Source organism: Humulus lupulus, chromosome 4 (genome assembly GCF_963169125.1).
Source record: "Humulus lupulus chromosome 4, drHumLupu1.1, whole genome shotgun sequence".
Taxonomy (NCBI): domain Eukaryota; kingdom Viridiplantae; phylum Streptophyta; class Magnoliopsida; order Rosales; family Cannabaceae; genus Humulus; species Humulus lupulus.
The window spans coordinates 214,287,520-214,306,596 of record NC_084796.1 but is presented as its reverse complement, the minus strand read 5'-3'; the positions used below and the strand labels follow the sequence as shown (position 1 = coordinate 214,306,596).

The following is a 19,077-nucleotide window of genomic DNA, read 5'->3' as shown; positions in this document are numbered from 1 at the left end:
TAGGGCCTTGGTTAGCGTGTCCGGAGGGCAATAAATGATTTAATATGTGAATATGTGATAGAGATGCATGTTTAGTTGAATTAAATATGCATGTGGGCCCCGTTTGGATATTAGGGGCATAAATGTGATAAATATGATATGTGGTGTTTTATATCTGTGTAGCACGATCCGAGAGAGTTCTAGAGAGCAGTTAGCCAGAAAGTCACAACGGGGTTGAGAATCCAACTAAGGGCAAGTCGAGGGGTATTTTTGGGTGTCAGATGTATTATGGGGTTATCGGGTTATGGAAATAAATATTTGGAGATATATTTGAGGTTAGAATGTCTAGGAGGGGATATTGGGGAAATTTACCATTTTTCCCTCGGGGACGTTTTTGGCACCCCGAGCCTTGAGGTAACCTTAAAGCTTAAGTTAAATAAAACAAAGTCTAGGAAGCTTTTGGAGACTTAGAAATCGACATTCACTTTCCCTTCCCAGCTGAAGATAGTTTCTAATCTCTCTCATCTTTACTCTCTAAGACAAACTCAAGGAAACAAGCAAGGGAAAGAAATCTGTCAAGAACTAGAATTGGGGCAGAGCTTGGGAGATTCTAACCAGTAAATCAGGGCTTGGAGCTTGAGAAATTGAAGTTGGGAATTTAGGGGATCAACTCTGAATCAAAAATCAGCAAGGGTAACTTCTCACTCTGAGAATTATGGTTGATTTCTACTGTTTTCTTAGGAAATGCATGTGAGTAGGATTTGATCTGTTCTAGGGTGTTTAGCTGAGTTTTTGGAGCAGGTTTTTGATAGGTTTTGATGTTAAAACTGGGCTAGAACCTTTGTGATGATTATCTGGAATTGCTAGTTTGGTTTTGGGTGAGTTGGTTTGAAGAAAATGCAGGAAAAGATGGAGATTTCTGGGTTTGGAGGTGAGGGCCACGGCCCTAGGAGGGGCATTCCGCGGCCCGTGTGTGCGCGCGGCCTTGGGAGGCCATGGTGCTTGAAGCGCACCGCAGTGCTTGGTCAAGTGCGTCGTGGCCCGTGCATGTTTCAGGGAGGTGTTAACCTCTGTTTCGAGGCTATCCGCGGCATGGTCTTATAGGGCCGCGACTCTTAGTGCCATTTTGTGTGTTTTAAGTGTGTTTAGACTTGGGAACTCAAAGGTTAAGGCTCGGGATGGATTTTATCACCCGGATTGATAAAATTTAAGGTCCCAGAGATTAGAGATATGGCTCAAAGTTTTTTAATGGATTAGAACTTGATGGATGAATATTGTTAATGTGTTGTGACTAGGGTTTCAGTGAGCCTCAAGTTAGAGGACTGTGCTCGGGATATTGGTGCTCGGAGAGCTCGGGACGCAGGTAAGAAAACCCCTGTTCCCATAGAGCTTGTATGCAGGGCTGAGCCCAATATGTTTGAATTGCAGGGCGTAGCCCTTTGTTTGAGTTTGTTAATGTTAAGTGTATGTGTATTATGCTAAGAATGCAAATGTGTAAGTGTTCGGCAAGCGCCGGGAACGGCGCAGGCCGAGGTCGGCAGGGGCCGGGAATGGCATTGGGCACGTTAATTGCAAGGTCGAGTACGGCAAGGGATCGGGAGCAGCGTTGAGCACGTGGAGTGCGAGTTGCCAGGGTGAGACCCTAAAGGATACCTGGGATATCCTCACGGTGTGGACTGCAAACCCAGGGCCTGGTAAAGCGCCTGGGACGGCTTGGCCGTATGTGTTTAGCCTATTGATGGCCTGTTATATGCTATGTGTTTGTTATGCATATGTTTATGCTTGTGAGGGTTTTCTTGCTGGGTTTCGGCTCACGGGTGCTTTGTGGTGCAGGTAAGGGCAAGGGAAAAGTCGACCAACCATGAGTACAAAGAGCGTGAAGTGGCGCATACATGTTTGGCCTGCCTGCCTGCCACTGCCAGTGGTTTTGGGAGATGGTTGTATTAAAACTTAGATTTTGTCGTCTAGTCGACCTGGGTTGTAATTATACGTTGTAAATATTTCTGAACGGTATTTTGGGATCCCAAGTGTCAAACACTTTATGATTTTCAGTAAATGGAATTATTTTCAAAGTTTATAACTCTGTTTATGGCTTAACCACACTTTTTGTCCTAAAATCTCGATTAGCAAGTTGAATGCACATTTTAAACTCACTTAGTAACGGCTCTAAGGCAGTAGGGCATTACAATTTCCTTCACTAAATCTTTCATTAATTTCTTGCCAAATGATTGCAATTGTTTTCAAATACATCACAGAGTTTCTAATTTCTTTAGAAATTGAATTTAAAATCCAAGTCATTACCATGTTGTTTACCCTGAGCCAAGAAGAATAAAGGGGATCGCTTGATGTGGGTTGAGGAAGAGAACCATCAATGAAAGCCAACTTGTTCTGTCCTTCAAGGGAGATGAGCATCGAACATTTCCATGAAGGGAAATTCGATTCAGATAGAACCGAAGAGGCTAATTGTATGTTGGGGTGATCTCGATTGCTGAGGTAGTAGGGACTTCCTTTATCCTCATGTGCAGGTCGATCGATTGGGGATTAGAATGGAGCAAAATGATTGGAGGTGGAGGCAGTTCTAGGAGTGGCAACGGAGGCCGGAGCTCTACAATTGGAAGTCGATTTTGAGTGACCTAGGAGTAGAGCCATCGGTTCTTCAATCGAAGCTGTCGAAGCAGTGGAATCAACGATCAGATCTAAGGTTCCTTGTTCTACGTTAGCAGAGCTTCGGGCAGAACTTCTTGTGCGGGAAGGTGCCATGATCAAGAATCAAGAAGAGATGTATTTCTCTGATACCATATTAGTGAAAGCAAAAGTGTTTTGTTTTATTGAATCAGTAGTAGTACTTGATTGTACAAAATGAAGCTTAATATTATGTATATGTAGGCTGAGATGAAGTAATATGAGTTAGTTAAGATTAATCTATTTTGTTACGCAATAAAAATAGAATTAGTTAGAATATGTTTGACTGGACTTAATCTATCTCAAATAAAAAAAAATTAATAAGCTTCTTCTAATATTTTTTTTTAATAAAAAAAATATTAAATTTATTATTTGAAGTCATTTATGCATAAAACAATAAAATCTCTACAAATTAATAAGGTCGGATTAAACAAAAATATAATTTTAACTAAAGTAATTTATTAATTGGGTATTAATTTACACTATTTTACAAATAAATGTATAATTTAATTGAAATTATATTGCATCATGAAGTTAATTAAACATTCTTTTTGGAAGAAAAAAATAATAAATAATTAATTACTTTAATTACTAAAGCACTTAAGCAAAGTGAGAGGTTAATATTGTTTAACAAAGAATCAATTCACGTCCTTCGATGTGGGACAGAGAGAGAAGTGGTTCCTTTTCGAAACGGCATCGTATAAAAGCAAAGTAAAAGGAAAGAATAAATACGTTTGTTGTCAGCTGTTGTTGTTGGTTTTCATTCAAAGTAGCCGTTTTTTCTTTAGCTTGCTTCTCTCTCTTTCTCTCCCCTCCTACTCTTTCTCTCACTAAAATATAGATTAAATGCCTTGTCCCTTTTGGTGGCACTAGTTATAGTATCTCTCCTCTTTCTCCCTCTTCGTCTTCCTCTCTCTCCTCCACGCTTATATACTTTTTAGAGATAGCGAGAGAAGCCCATATACAGAAAAGGATTACTCATCACGATAGTCAGAGATAGAGAAAGAAAAGATTTTTAGTTCATCAATCCGAAAATAAAAAAAAATTATGGGTTCTTCTTCAGGTCAGAGCCATAGCTACGATCTGTCGTTTAAGATCTTGTTGATCGGAGATTCTGGGGTTGGCAAAAGCAGCCTTCTTGTTAGCTTCATCTCCAACTCACCAGATAATCTAGCTCCCACCATTGGTATTTACCTATAAACATATGGATATATGTGTGTTTTTTTTTCTTCTTTCGGTTTAACTTAACTTTCCCTTCTGGTTTCTTGGGAAAATGTTAAGAGGAAACTTTTTCTTAACCTTTAATGCTGTAATGGGTTGTCTCTTGATTGGAGTTTTAAGCTTTACTTTTGTCGGTTTCTACAAAATCAATGAGATTTGGCAATATATAAGCAGTAACTTATAAGATACTATTTTGGGCTAGTCATGTTGGATCTATTATAAGATTCTTTACTAGGTATATATTTTTCTCAATTATAGAATCCTTAAACATTGATTTGTGTATATTAGTAACTAATTGTTTTTCTAACTTTTTTTTTGTTGGTATTTTTCTATTTGTAGGAGTTGATTTTAAGATCAAGCTGCTCACAGTAGATGGGAAGAGGTTGAAACTGACAATTTGGGACACTGGTAATCTAATTTGCTCAAATTATCAATTAAACTAAAAAAAATGGAAATTTGCATTAAAAATTAGCTGCTCACTTGCTTTTTTAATCTTCTTAATAATTATAAGAAAACTTTTTTACACTGTTACATCATAAACCCCAGTGCTGAACTTGCACTATAGCACTAAGTGGTCATCATGACATAGGTAAAGCTATGCAACCATCTAATCCTTATTGTGATTTTATTATGTGTTTTCCCTTCTTGAATTGTATATTAAAATGGGATTTTTAAAGAGACGTGTTTGCCATAATGAGTAAAGATATTGTATATTGCAGCTGGACAGGAGAGGTTCAGAACATTAACAAGTTCATATTACAGAGGAGCTCAGGGGATCATTCTAGGTACACTATGATATCTTTACATCATACACTTCTGAAATCAAGTACTGAAAAATAAACATTAATAATATTATTAATATAATTTTTTATTCTTGTTATTATTCTAGTCCTTTTGTAAGTGCTGACTTTTTGAAAGAAAAAGAAAATGAAGTGACTATCATGTTCTGTTGAGTGCTGAGTGAAACACAAACATAGTTGGCTTATCTTTCATATGCTAGAATACAGTATGTGATTTGACACTGTCATTAGCTTAGTTGCCATTCCCATGTTCAATTATTTTAAAAAACAATGTATTAGATCTGAATCCAGAGAAATACATGAATATCAATGATTCTTACTTAAGATCTTCTAGATTGGGAAGAGACCATTTCCTAAATCTTATTTATATAATCTCCTCAATTAGAATAAATGTTATCTTATCTCTAGAATTGTGATTGTTTCACTACATGCTTACTTGCCTTTACTTTTTTGTCAAACCCTTTTGCTCAAGACATCCATTGGCGTAAAACATAGACTAATATTTTTTTGGCTTTCGTTGTAGTATATGATGTGACTCGGCGAGAAACATTCACAAACTTATCAGATGTATGGGCTAAAGAAGTGGAGCTGTACTTAACTAATCAGGACTGTGTCAAAATACTTGTTGGAAACAAAGTTGATAGAGTAAGCTTTTATTATTGCAACTCATAATGTATTATGCTGAAAAATCCTGTCCCCGAAAGTGAACCAAAAAAATGGTTAAACTAAGAGTAATCGGTGAAGATAGATATCTTTCTTTGATGCCATAAATATCTTTTTTTTAATAATTTTTTGCAAAATGATTTCCAGATAAAGTATCAAGAATTTTTTATATAACGTCGAGTATGTCTAGAAAGTGATTTTTCAAAGAATTATTAAAAAGCTATGGTGAAAAGTTATTCTGCCGTACACCCATTACATGCATTATTATCATACAAAAGAAGAGTTGGGTTGTTGACTAAAACTTTGTGTCATGTCAGGAATCTGATAGAGCTGTAAGTAGAGATGAAGGAATAGCTCTAGCCAAAGAGCTTGGATCTATGTTTCTTGAGTGTAGTGCTAAAACCAGAGAAAACGTCGAGCAATGCTTCGAAGAGCTTGCATTAAAGGTAATCTTGAATAGTAATCCTAGAATGCCTTGCATTTCTTTCTACACATCAATAATAGTTCAATGACGATAAATTTTCTGATTTATGACAAGTTTATTTGTTTGGATTACTTGAAACAGATAATGGAGGTGCCTAGTCTATTGGAAGAAGGTTCTAATGCAGTAAAGAGAAACATAATAAAGCATAAACAGGATCATCAAGCACCTCCTGGTGGTGGTGGTGGTTGTTGCTTGTAAAGAAACTGTTCTAGTGTGGAATTTAAAAAATTGAAAGCTTGACTCACATAAGATCATGTATATGTATTTGTTTTTTTTATATAATTTTTTTACTGTTACTGGTGTTTTATTACCAAGTTGATGTATTAGTTGTAATATCATTATGGGAAATTTGGCGACTCATGTCAACATATGTTAGCTTGTGTAAATGTGATTTGCTTTTTTGCTTTTCACAAGTGTTGTGAAAAATGAAAACTTTATTTAATTTTACTTATGCTTTTCCCTACTTATTTATAGACTTAGTTACAAATTGAGATAATTAGTCAACTGGTTTTTTTTTTTTAATAATATAGTCTAAGCACACTTGGCGATCACTTGAAAGACATAACAAGTCCTAGGTTGGAATATGTTGCAAGAATAACCCGAGAACAATCAGGGAAGAATACAAAACCAATGATTAATGTTGGGAATCTGCAGCTTCCAACTCCAAGATACAAATTAATACACAAATAATGTTTATGGTATTTTTGCAATTAATTCATACGTCCATGAAAAATGGCAAAATTGAAAAAACCAAAAATGTTTAAGGCCCAGTCCAGCCCAATAACAATTTCACAAGCAGAACAAACACTGAGTTTTTAACTCAGACTTTCAAAACAATAAAACCCCTTTACCTCAAGAACACGGGCACACACACACAAGAATAACAAAAATTAGGGCTAGAGTTTAAGAGAAACAAACAGAGAGTGAGAGCCAAAACACCAGAAATTGATCTCGGAGTTCACCCCAGAACGATGGGCTACGTCTCCGTCAAGCTACCTCAGACTCAGAGTGCTTGAGTATTCACTAATCACAAGGTATTACACAGTATTTGCTTCAGATTTCGAATCACAGTCTTTGATTGATAATCTGATCTTTCTATCTCTCTGATTTTCTTTCTTTTTCTCACTCTGTTTATGTTCTTTCTTTTGCATGTACAAAACAACTGAGCTTCTTGGAGCTTCTCTCTCTAGACTCTCTCACTAGCTCAGTAAAGGAATGGACAAAATGAAGCTTCGTATCTGGTAGTCTCTTTCTGGCTTGATCTCCTTAACATATATATAGATGTATATACTGAAGAGTTAGTTTTAGGTTGCTGAGTTGTAATTAGTTAGGCTTTCTTGATTCTGTTAAATCTTTGTTGTAACTGAAATCTGTTGATGTTCGAGTCTTTTCGATGAGTCTGTACTCATATTTGGCCTAAGGGCATACTTGTAAATTCCTGTTGTAACTTGAACTGAGCTCATAAAGAGATTTACTTAACAATTAATACCAAATAATATCACAATTTCAAAAGCCACACATCAAAATACTAGAGCATGCATAGTACGGTCATACATCAACTTATTAATACGGGAGTAACAAAAATGCACCCAGTCAATCTTATTGATTATCAAAAAGTTACTACGTACCAAATCAGTACTCAACCAAGTTTTATTTTCTTGGAAGTTGAAACCATATAAAAAAAACTTTAAAATAACTCTTTCAGTGTGTTTCCCAAGTTTGACGGTATCTCTCAATGAACTAACCCTTAACTCATTTGTTTTGTCCATTTTTTTTTTATACTAGCCATCGTTTCATACAAAACAAGATTACAAATGAAAAACAGCTAAAACCACTAATAGTGCTCATAGGCATAGCGAGAGACATTGCCAAGCCAAGCACTCTTCATCTAGGGAGGGACTCCCCTGACTCATCCTTTTCCTTCCCCTATTTAAGTTCCTTGTCTAACTCCTGCCTTGCTTGATCCACAGTGGGGCGATGACGAAAAATTTCTATTGGGATTGGAGACCCCAACAGAGACCCATTTATGTAAAATATAAAAAAAAAAGAAATAGACAAAAATTAACACAACAAAATAAACATAACAAAATGACTACTTTAAAAGATAATAATAGGTTTAGATAAATTTATTATGTGAAAATAAAACAAAATAAAATATTTATTACAATATGTATACATATAATAAAATAACAAATTCTAAACAAAGACGAGAAGGGTAGCGACCCTCATTCCTGCATCGATGATTGAAAATGTCACATCCCCATCTCATTCCTATTTATGCGAGAAATTTCCAACCTATTAGAAGTAGTCTCCATGTATTTCCATCTTTGATGGAACCTATTGCCATTCAATAAAAAACACGGAATTTTCATGCTTGAACCAAATTTGGACCATTTCATTGTAAGAAAGTAGTGTACATTTGCATCTAATTACGATGATCCTACAAAAATATTGAATATGCAAATACAAAGCGTTTTGTAACGATTGATTACACCGTAAGTTTGTTTAGAAATTGAAATGACAATTTACTTTACACTTTCAAATTTTGATCCGCAATAAATGAAATATGATGATTTCAGGACTAAAATATAACAATTATGTTGATCAGATTACCTCTATTACATTAGGCAAAAGTTGTTAGTTAGTTTTGATTTTAGTTAGCTGTTAGTTACAGCTCTTTTTATCTTCTGTACCTATATATAAACAGAACTAATGTTCAGATTGTAACATAGTTTTTCATTCAATAAAAACAAAGTCTTTTCTTTTTCCTGTTATGGTATCAGATAATATGTAACGACCCGGATTTTCAAGACTCGATAATGCGGAAATATAAATGTTTTCATTTAACAAAATGTCTCAAAAACCCGTATAAAAAAAAAAACTTTTTAAAAAGTCGTATGGCCATACTTAACATTTAGTTTCAACATATTTTATAAAGAGTAGAGTGAGCCTAGTTTAGGAAAATTACACAACATTTCCAAAAATAAAACGGCTTTCCAAAAGGTCGGTCCACATGTACATTTGCAAGGAAGACTCCAGCGCTCACTGCTCTGCCTTGCCCTTGCTCTTACCTACAACATGAAACAACTAGGTAAGCGAAAACGCTTAGTAAGATCAACTTTCAAACAAAGCATGTAGAGAATTAGGGTTCCGGACCCATCCGGACCCTAATCAATCAATTTCAAGAACGCTAAAGCGTCCTGGCAAACTTATGGTCATGCCTGATAACCAATGATAAATTAATTCGTAACTAGATAAAAATCCTGCACTCAGAAAAATCCCAGAACAAGCAGATATATTATATCACAACTATATCTTATCAACAATTATATCCCTGCACTCAGAAAATCCCAGAGCAAGCAGATATATTATATCACAACTATATCTTATCAACAATTATATCCCTGCACTCAGAAAATCCCAGAGCAAGCAGATATATTATATCACCAAATAATTCGAGACCAACGCTCGACAATTTCCAACAATTCATGCGTAACGCGCCCTCCAACATAATTGCTAATCTGTAAAAGAGAACTGAGTCCCCACACTAAGATCTAGCAAATAAATATTCTCATCAAGGGTAACTATCGTGTTACTTAGGGCATCGCTACATATTCAAGAGTGTAATCCAATTTACACGGTTTTATGGAGACTTCTATGTTAATCAGTGGTGCTGGTGAGCAGCTGCCCCTAGGGTGTTCAACCTCACTCTATCTTAGCAACCCCTAGTATCTCTAGGCACTCTCACGGAATGGCCAATATTCACGGCCGCTATCCGGGAATAACTTATCAGAGCACTTGCTCGGATTCTAACCGTCCAATGATTAAGTAAGCATGAGGGCCCCTAGGTCCCATTTATCTTGGCGCCCCTAGGTTTAACCAGCTTATCCTCATCTCATGGCCACTCGTCTCGGTAATGAACCGGACATAAATAAAATCAAGCAGTGTGACGGGGATCAACCGTCTAGGATATGACGGACTTCTACCGTTCATATTTTCTAAATCAGCACTCACTAGACTAACGTCTCTAAGCAACTTTCTATGACAGCCTATGTATATGCATGTATCCCTATACTAACATACAAGACAATAATCATTTCATGTTGCAGCCATACAATATAATTTGACTTACTTGGAGTCCTTAGCGCTCAGCAAGTTTTCACCCTCCAACGTTCAGTCCAGTTACGCTTAGCCAATACTGTAGTTATCCATACAGTATACTCGGATTAATTATGGCACTCATAATTCATTATTATTATTTTGGGCAGTTTGGTCATTTTAATAAAAGTCATTTGTAAGGATTTACAATCCTTATTTGGTTTTAAACTTATTAAGGAAAGTTATACAAAATATTCGAGACTAAACCTTAAGTCTCGGGGAGACCTATCCTAAGGTCTCGATACCTAGGCTCGGGTATCACAATGGTATTTCCCACAATCCGCTAAAAATCTTATTCTTTCCAGGTATCGCTATTAACCCGCACTTTCGACTAGTCGGTTAAAATATGTAAGATTTTAGCCGGTATTATATCCAGAAAATACAAATAAATTCCTTAATTATTTTTAAAGAAAATAAACTCTTTAAATTTTCCTTTTATTTTTCTTAAGGTTTTAATATCTAAAAACCGTTTTAAGAAAATTGCCTAATTTGTCTTAATTAGGAAAACCGTTATAAATTTCTCATTTTGACTAATTAATTTTCCAAAAACAATTAATCAATTTTACTTACTAGGAAAATAATTTATTTAATTATTTTTCTCAAAATATAGGGTTTTAATCCCTCTTTTAATTTATTAACTATTAATAAATTAAATCTCTTATTTTTAGAAAGAATAAAAACTCTTTAATAAAAATAATTCATTTAAACTCAAAGGGTAAATTTTAGTGAAAATATGATTTCAAGACTTACCATTTTATATCTTGAAATAAACAAAATTTAACTTTTTACCTTATGTTCCAAAATCTCATTTTTACACTAAGTGTGAAAAACATATTTTTCACATTTTTAACTACATACTTCATTAGTTCATAACTTGAAATTTACTTACCCAATTGTTACCAAAATTTCCCAATTCCATTTTTGTTATGCCATTTAGGTCTTTGAAAAATCTTAGGTCAAAATGAGCATTTTTTATTGGTGAAATCATTTTCCAACAATGAGGTAAAAATGACATTATTTTCAAGTCCTTATTTTTTTCAAACTTTGACAGTTAATAACTTTCAAACCGTTCAATATTTTCTTACCAAATTTTACAGTGGAATAATAGGTTATGCAAGTAATATGTCCACAAAATTTTATAAAAAACTGGGTTCATTTGACCTATACAGTGGCTGTCCAAACTTGGTTCCAAAAATAAGAATACGAAAAAAACAGTTTTTTACCTAATCTTTGAAATAGCATAACTTACTCATTTCTAAACATTTTTTTGTGTTTCAAAAGCTCAATTTTATGTACTCAATCTCAACAACATCACAGTACAATTTAATTTTACAAAAACAATATACAGTGGCTGCTTGACCCCTTGGAAGTCACAGCTCAAAACATGTTTTGTTTTAGGGTATCCTACAAAACCCTTGGGGGTTTTGGTTCCCATTTTCAAAAATCAATACTCATGCATCATAAAAATTATTAAACAACTACCATAACCTTATTACATCATCAACAAGAAACTCTAAGCATTAGATATACAAAATAATGCTTAAAACTAAAAACCCTACAACAAAATCATCAAAAGTAAACTTTTTACCTCTTTGGTGTTCTTGCTTAAGGTTTGGACCTTCCTATAAGCTTTGACTCCTTCAAAACCTTTCAAAAACCCTAACAAACTTCCCCCAACAACATAGTCAATTAGCTATTTGAAACTCTATGCTTAAAACTTCACAAAAGTCTAGATTTATGAAACTTTACCTTAGGGAAAACCCTTCCTAGACCAAGACTTAGCTTCCAAGTTTCTTTGGTGTTCTTGGGGTTGCAAATGGAGAGAACACTTGAGAGAGTCTTCAAAAATCAGATGAGAGTGAATGAGGGAGGGAGAGTGGTCGGATTTGGGGGTTAGAATGGCTCACACAACTCTTCAAAATATCACAAAACACTTGAGTGCTTTTCTACCCACTTGCCCACTTGACTTCTTACACCTTTTTCACTCTCATTAAGTTTTAATCACCAAACTTACTATTAATTAATTAAATTAAATGTCTCTCATATTTAATTTAATTAACCACAAAATAAAATTTAACCTAAGGTCCATTCATGGAATAAAATTCCCCATTTCGGCAAAATTAGGCATTTACCACAAAATGCCTTAAAATTTCCATTTTCTTTTAGGTTTATTATTTTTGACCAAACTTTAACTTTTATGAATGTATTTTATGCCCAAAATATAATTGCCATGATTTTTCATTTTATTTTCCGAGATTTTTACCCGATCAGGGTTTTTGTGTCGGTCCAGGACCGAAAGTCTTATCTTGACTTTTAAAATCACAAAATTCATATTTTGGCTAGCAATAACTCGTGGAATACTTACAAACAAAATATAATATTATTTAAAATAATATTCTTAACCCGGGGGAAAAATCCCGACCCGAGTCGTTTAAAGGTACCCAAAAACGTAGGACGTTACATAATACACCTCATCCTCATGGCTCGCACTTGACACAACACTTCTGCTAGCCTCAGAAATGGTCCTCAAGCACCAATTGAAGATGCTCAACATCAATCCTAGATACCTGAAGCTCTGAACTCCAACACCAATGGCGAACACAACTCAGCTTCAAATCGATTCACTTCCCTGGACAATCTTGATCATTCTCCCCTTGAAGATGCCAACAATCCGTATTTCTTGGGTAATGGTGATCATCCGGGACTCATTCTTGCCTCACCTCCATTAACAGACAAAAACTTTCAACAATGGCGTTGGAACTTCATGATATCAATTGGAACAAAGGTTTATAGCATGGTTTTCTTTTGAATTATTGGGATAATCAAAATTATCTTTGAATTTTTTTCTTAGCAATCAAGACTTTGAATTTATAAATAATACCAATTAAATTATATTTGTAACAATTTATTTTTATATAATTTTTCCAATTAAATTTATTACAATTTTATAATACAATTTTTCAATTTGCCATCAGTTTAATTGATATACTCCCTAAAAAAAATTATAATTGCAAAAATTTTGCAATTTGGAGTTAATCATTAATTATATTCAATTGAATGACTTCATGCTGAAAAAATATAGGACATTTAATTTCTTTAAAAGCATCCAATTTTTATCTTCAATTTTTTTTACTAACTCATGTTTTTTTCTTTCACAAAATTATAATTTTTATATTTTAAATTGCTTTTATAAATACAACTTATGAATTTAATACCAAATAGATTTAGACCAATAGATACAAAATGTTCATCTCACATTATAGTAATGGCAAGTAACAACAAACTTTAACTTTCACTATCCATAATTCCCAATCAAACTTTACCATTTTCAATTCAGACATTTATTTTCGAGCAACCAAAAATTAATATCTGACACATTGGTGTTAATATTTAAGAATCGGAAGTCATTAAGAGTTCAAATCAAGTATTTTTATAAGACAAACGCCTAAAAAAACAGTATTTGTGCTGCAAAAGAACAGTTCCATTCAACACAAGAGAGAGTTTTTTTAATAATCTACATGTAGTCAATTTTATAGATGATTCATTTCCTTTTTCACCTACTGTTATCCCCATTTCCTGTCGTGGGCCCGGGACGAAGTCCAGGCCCATAGTCTGGGCATTCGGATGTGGGCCCGGCCCAAGCCCCCTTGATACAGGAGTAACCAAGGGCCACTGCCCTAGTGTGATTTTGGATTCGGATGGTGTCTGGGATGGTGATCCAGGATAGTCGTCCGGGAGACGTACAAAGTTCGGATTACAGTTGAAGCTAAAGCATACGTAACGATCCCGGAGCCTGGTAAACGGTCCGGGCCTGTGGTAAACGAAGAGGGACAAAGGTAAACGAACCCGGATCAGGCACTCTCGGTTTGGCAAGGAAAAGCATCCATGACCCTGAAGCCGCCCCACGACGCGTGGGGGTTGTCCCCACTTTTCACCTGCGGAAAAGGCCACCTCGGGATTGCACTCCGCTGTTTTAGACCTGCACTACCAAGTACTCTGACTGTTTTTGTCCCCTGAATCTGCCTCGTAACTCGGAGTGCCCAAACCAAAAGAACCGTTTTGTCGGGCGAAATATAGTTCTTGGGCCGCCCCATTGGGCCTTAATTAGTCTTGGACCTACGTATGTTTTAACTTTTATATTGGGCTTCCGCCAGAAAAGCCAAAAGTATCCACATCTTTGATGGGCCCGGGTCATACTCGGCCCAGATCCAGTGGTCCTATGAGCTTATAAATACAAGAAATATAGCACTGAAAAGGGGGATCTCTCTTCGACTTATATACTGTTACTCTGTCAAAAAATAGAGGAAAACTCCATAGTAAAAGACTTTCCAAGCTCTAATACAACTGACTCGTGGACTAAGACTTATTAATGCCCCAACCACATAAAAGTCCTGTGTTAATCTTCTAAATTCCATATCATTAGTCTTAACTAACATTCATTAGTGTAGTTTCCGAAAATCTCGGTAAACACCTACATAAATAGGTAGAAGTCATCTATTATTCAAGTCATAGAGTTCATGTAAAGATTGTATGAATTATCCAATTGGGGTGTGTAGTATTTTTTTCTACAAAAAAAGAAGAGTACGTAATCTGATCCAATAAAATTTTGAAGTTGGAGCCAAAACTTGAAGCAACACCACAAGCTTTAAGTATAAGAGCCATACGATTTGACTGCAATTCGAATATCAATAATAATCTCTCAGACATGTGGCTCCGTTTGAGTAACCTTATTTTGGACTGCTTTTAGCTTCAAAGATTAAAAAAAATATTTTTAAGAATGTTTGGATAAAAACAATTTTTTTTTTAATTTAAAAGGTCCTTTTGGAGAAACTAAAGATTACTAACTTTAAAAAAAAAAAAAAAGTTGTTTTCTTTTTTAAATTAGAATAATTTTATTATTCCTTATTTACACATAATTTTTTTTAATTAATGCCCAAACACTTTAAAAAAAATTCATTAACAAAAATCTTTATATAATGATTATGCAAACAGAAAAAAACAAGCTAAAATTTCTACTTATCTTATGTTTTTAGCTATAAAAGCATGTTTTTAGATATAAACAAAAACAGACTTTTGCCATACAAGGTTGAAGCTTGGGAAGGTAGAAATGATGAGGTGTTAATGAAATCTGCCAGAACAATGGTCGAACTTGATAGAACCTAACCCATGTTTACATCTAAATACTCTACTGAGATCATGACCCATGGATAGCCATATACTATGTCCTCCCATAGCCATATACTATGTCCACCATTAATAACATGTTTGTCACACCCTGAAAGACTTACAGTTGGTATTACTATTAAGTTGATCAAATTTTCGTTTTAAAAAGTGTCTATTTAAATGAAAATGAATTTATTTATTATGTACATGAAAATCAATTTGCTAAAACACTCTTAGAGCACTCCCAATAAGTACTCTACTCAATCTTTTAAAATATCTCGTCAAAACACACATTTTTCTATTTTATCTCTAAATTTTACATTACATCTATATATTTCTCTACATCATTTAAATATTATATCTTTACACATATAGTAAAATAAAATAATTAAAAAATAAAAAAGAAATAATAAATATATACTAAATGGAGAGAGAAAGCTTATAAAGAAAAATAATAATATTAAAATATTATATAAATGATATATAAATATAAATATAAATTAATTGAAGTGTATGCATAGCTATTGTAAATATATGTACGAAAGAGCTTATGAAAGATATTTTTATGAGTTATAGCTAAATATTATAAAGAATGTGTATTACAAAATATATCACCAAAATATAAATTTTTATAATTTACCTCAAACTTTTACGTTATATGATACATCTGCTCCTCTATTTTTTCTCTACATCATTTATATATTATATTTTTTTAAATATTTTATTTATTTTAAGAAATAAAATAATTAAATATAATAGTATCATACTCATATATATATATATATATAAGTTTATAAAAAAATAAAAAAATATTTATATCTTGATGAATAGTATTTTACTACACATAGAGAAATATTATTCATTTAGGTAAAAATATATAACTTTACATTAGAAGACTACTTAATCATTTTTTTCTCTATATTATAAAGAATAATACATTTTAACTCATCCATTAGGAGTGATCAAACTATGATTAACGCATTGGGACATTTCAAAACTCGACTTACTAATCCGAGATGTAACATCATATCGCTTCACATGGGGGGAACTATATGCTCTCTTCCTATTGATTCCAAAACTTCAAACCAAATAACAAAAGCAAAAAAGAAAGAAAAAGTGCCTCATCATGTTCAGTGGTCGGTGATACTGATTACTGACCAAACAGAGAGGTCACAAAGATAGTGCTCCCGTATCAGAACAAAATGTGGATATTTTCAGCAATGAAACTCTATTGGCATTGCTGTGCACTAGCAGCAGCAGCTTCCAAAATTCTCCTAGCTTCTGTGTCCGGCTCGGGTAATTCGCTGGGGATCTGTCATGAACCCAAGGTCATTTATTAATAACATAAAATGGAAAGGTCGATAATCAAAATGCAAAGATTAGCTAAAAAGAAGAATATAAAGGAAATGATACAGGCACAGACCTTTCCATACAGGTTTGCTGATGTAGGTGACGCTCCGGAAGCCAGTAACAATCTTACAATATCATCATGCTCGCCTCGGGCCGCATGATGAAGAGGCTGCAAAGGAAAATTTAAAAACATTGAGCAATGTAGAGTGGAGGAAGTAACATGGCAAATTAGAAATGGTTATTTTCATTCTCTCATAGAGACTGTCATAACAACTGAATGAAGATATAAAAAGACAAGAAAGACTTAAAGTTTGATTTAGTTACTTACTGTATCACCCTCTGCATCAACTGATTCTAACATCCTCTTTAAACATTCTGCATTGTTTGCCCGGTTGATTAAAAACTGGACTATTTCAGTAAACCCTGCAGATATCCATCGAAGCACAAAAGTTGCAATCAAAACAAGCTTGTAAACTTGAAAGGAAAACTCTCAAAAGAAAAGATTCATCACGGCAGCCTACCGCTAGCACAGGCATCATGTAAGGGAATGGCCCCATCTTCATCCTTAGCCTCCAAGTTAGCTCCCCTTTCTATGAGTAACTACATGGACACAATTACTCTACTCAATATAACTCTCAAATTCAACAAAAAGAAGATAAACTTAGAATTAAAACAAAAACAAAAAAAGCGTTTAACTGACCTGAACACAGGGCAAATGCCCATAAAGGCAGCAGAGATGAAGAGCACTGTCCCCATCTTCTGCTGGTTGATCAATGCTTCCTTCTAAGTTATCTGCGTAGAAATGAAACATAGAGAATTTATATATACATGTATACAAAGAGAAAGAAAAATACAAAAAGAGTAGATTCATCTGAAAAGCTGAATTAATTAATTAATAATAATAATAATAAAAAATTCAATTCTAAAATCCAAACCCCATAGTCTATGGCTGTAAACATTCGATTTTCGACCCCATAGATTCATCTGAAAACACACACATACATACATATATATATATATATATATGATAGGTTTCCTCGGAGAAAAACATATCATTTTCCAGGGTCAAATAGACTAAATTTTGTTTAAAACCTTACAATTCAACCTGAATTACGTCGACCTTAAATTTTGGCGTCCCCATAGAATAAAATCCCTAGGTTCAATTCTCGAATATTGAGTAAGAAAAAGGAATGGACTTTTTTTGTTCGTTCGTCGGTGTTTTTGGGTGGGTTGAAGCGAAGGAATGAAGTTGGGTAATGAAAATGCAAGTACCGCTGAAACCATAACTAAAGAAAGTGGTAGTAAAGTTTAGGAGAAGAGGAGAAAGTACCAAGAGCGAGGCGGAGGGCGTCGACGTTGCCGAGCTGAGCGGCGGTGGCTAGAGCACGGAGGTGAGGAGGCGTGTCCAAGTCGAGCTCACCCAAATCTTCGTCGAAAAGAGCATTGTCGTCTTCATTGTCATCTTCTTCCATTAGACCATTACGCCTTCCTGGAACCGCCATATTTTCAACCCTCTCTCTGCTCTAGGGGTTTTCGGTTTTGGGGGCTTGAAATATCCCAACTTTATTATATTTATAACCGAAAATATATATAGAAGCTCCGTTAATTAAAAAAAAAATTAATTTTAACACTTTTTCTCAATAATTTTTTTTATTTTATTTTCATAATTTTTTAAACAATAATGCATAACTTTTTAGAAAAAAAACTTTAATAAGTTTGTATATTTAAATATTTAAAAAATTATATTATTTATATGTATTTTTTAGAATTGGACAAAGAAAATAACATTAGAAAAATGTGAGCACAAATTAAAAAATATATATTATATATTAATTTTTAATAAAAATGGGATGTCTTGTCAAATTTTAGGGTGCAAATATAATGCTCATTTTAATATTACATATTATCAAATATATTATTTAGTAAATTATTATTTTATTCTAAATATTTTAATATTATAGTATATGTATATTAGTTTTATTTAGTTAGTTTTTATTTTAAGGTTTTTTTAATTTTTTTAATTTTTTATAAGTTGTTAAATGATATACTATATCACAAAATACATGTACCGGGTTGAAAAATAATATGCCAACAAAACTTACAAAATTATTAGTAAAAAATGTATATACTATGCTAACAAAATTATATACTACTATTGAAATATATATACCATGATACATAATTATATACTACCCTTATGTATAATAAGATATAAACTAAATATCATAAAAAATGATATACCATACTATAACACAACATATACACTACTTGGAAAATAATATACCAACAACCCATAAAAAACTTAAAAAATCAATATAACTTTAAAATAAAAAATAATAAAGTCACTCACTCCTAAATAAATAAATAAAATGATAGAAAATGACAATTTAGGTAATCAACAATGTAAGAGAGTCATTTCTCTAGAAAATTTAAAATGAGGACATTAGCTTCTTTTTTCTGAAAGGTAAGGAAATTTCCATTAATTGGTAAATCGGACACAATCCATTACTTGAAGATATTGCTCATAGAGCATGTTCAACGATAATAGGCTTACCAATGCGTTTACAATAAAAATAG

The 19,077-nt window shown here is 33.7% G+C and overlaps 2 protein-coding genes and 1 long non-coding RNA gene across 3 annotated transcripts; 1 reads left to right on the top strand and 2 right to left on the bottom strand.

Moving 5' to 3' along the window:
- The first annotated feature begins 3,434 nt into the window (after window positions 1-3,434).
- LOC133831192 (ras-related protein RABC2a-like) lies at window positions 3,435-6,276 on the top strand. Its single transcript, XM_062261396.1, has 6 exons — window positions 3,435-3,847; window positions 4,222-4,290; window positions 4,602-4,667; window positions 5,206-5,327; window positions 5,663-5,791; window positions 5,911-6,276. Exons 1-6 carry the CDS (start codon window positions 3,709-3,711, stop codon window positions 6,025-6,027), a joined length of 642 nt encoding a protein of 213 aa, XP_062117380.1. The 5' UTR covers window positions 3,435-3,708; the 3' UTR covers window positions 6,028-6,276.
- A 2,434-nt stretch (window positions 6,277-8,710) lies between these two features.
- Window positions 8,711-11,864, bottom strand: LOC133829398 (uncharacterized). The gene is made up of 3 exons (XR_009891741.1): window positions 11,737-11,864; window positions 11,576-11,654; window positions 8,711-8,900 (listed from the first exon to the last, which is right to left on the bottom strand). It is a non-coding gene; the product is annotated as an uncharacterized LOC133829398 (long non-coding RNA).
- Window positions 11,865-16,047: 4,183 nt separating this feature from the next.
- On the bottom strand, window positions 16,048-18,054 carry LOC133831191 (uncharacterized). Its single transcript, XM_062261395.1, has 6 exons — window positions 17,831-18,054; window positions 17,201-17,292; window positions 17,022-17,100; window positions 16,829-16,923; window positions 16,574-16,669; window positions 16,048-16,462 (listed from the first exon to the last, which is right to left on the bottom strand). Exons 1-6 carry the CDS (start codon window positions 18,000-18,002, stop codon window positions 16,379-16,381), a joined length of 618 nt encoding a protein of 205 aa, XP_062117379.1. The 5' UTR covers window positions 18,003-18,054; the 3' UTR covers window positions 16,048-16,378.
- Between the last annotated feature and the right edge of the window lie 1,023 nt (window positions 18,055-19,077).

What these genes read in the sequence shown, in the direction of transcription:
- LOC133831192 (XM_062261396.1), top strand. Translation starts at nt 3,709, where the DNA reads ATGGGTTCTTCTTCAGGTCAGAGCCATAGCTACGATCTGTCGTTTAAG. An exon ending in TAATCTAGCTCCCACCATTG is followed by an intron (nt 3,848 to 4,221) that starts GTATTTACCTAT and finishes TTCTATTTGTAG; the next exon opens with GAGTTGATTTTAAGATCAAG. An exon ending in TCGAAGAGCTTGCATTAAAG is followed by an intron (nt 5,792 to 5,910) that starts GTAATCTTGAAT and finishes TACTTGAAACAG; the next exon opens with ATAATGGAGGTGCCTAGTCT.
- LOC133831191 (XM_062261395.1), bottom strand. Translation starts at nt 18,002, where the DNA reads ATGGCGGTTCCAGGAAGGCGTAATGGTCTAATGGAAGAAGATGACAAT. An exon ending in GGCATTTGCCCTGTGTTCAG is followed by an intron (nt 17,101 to 17,200) that starts GTCAGTTAAACG and finishes GTGTCCATGTAG; the next exon opens with TTACTCATAGAAAGGGGAGC. An exon ending in ACATGATGCCTGTGCTAGCG is followed by an intron (nt 16,924 to 17,021) that starts GTAGGCTGCCGT and finishes GGATATCTGCAG; the next exon opens with GGTTTACTGAAATAGTCCAG.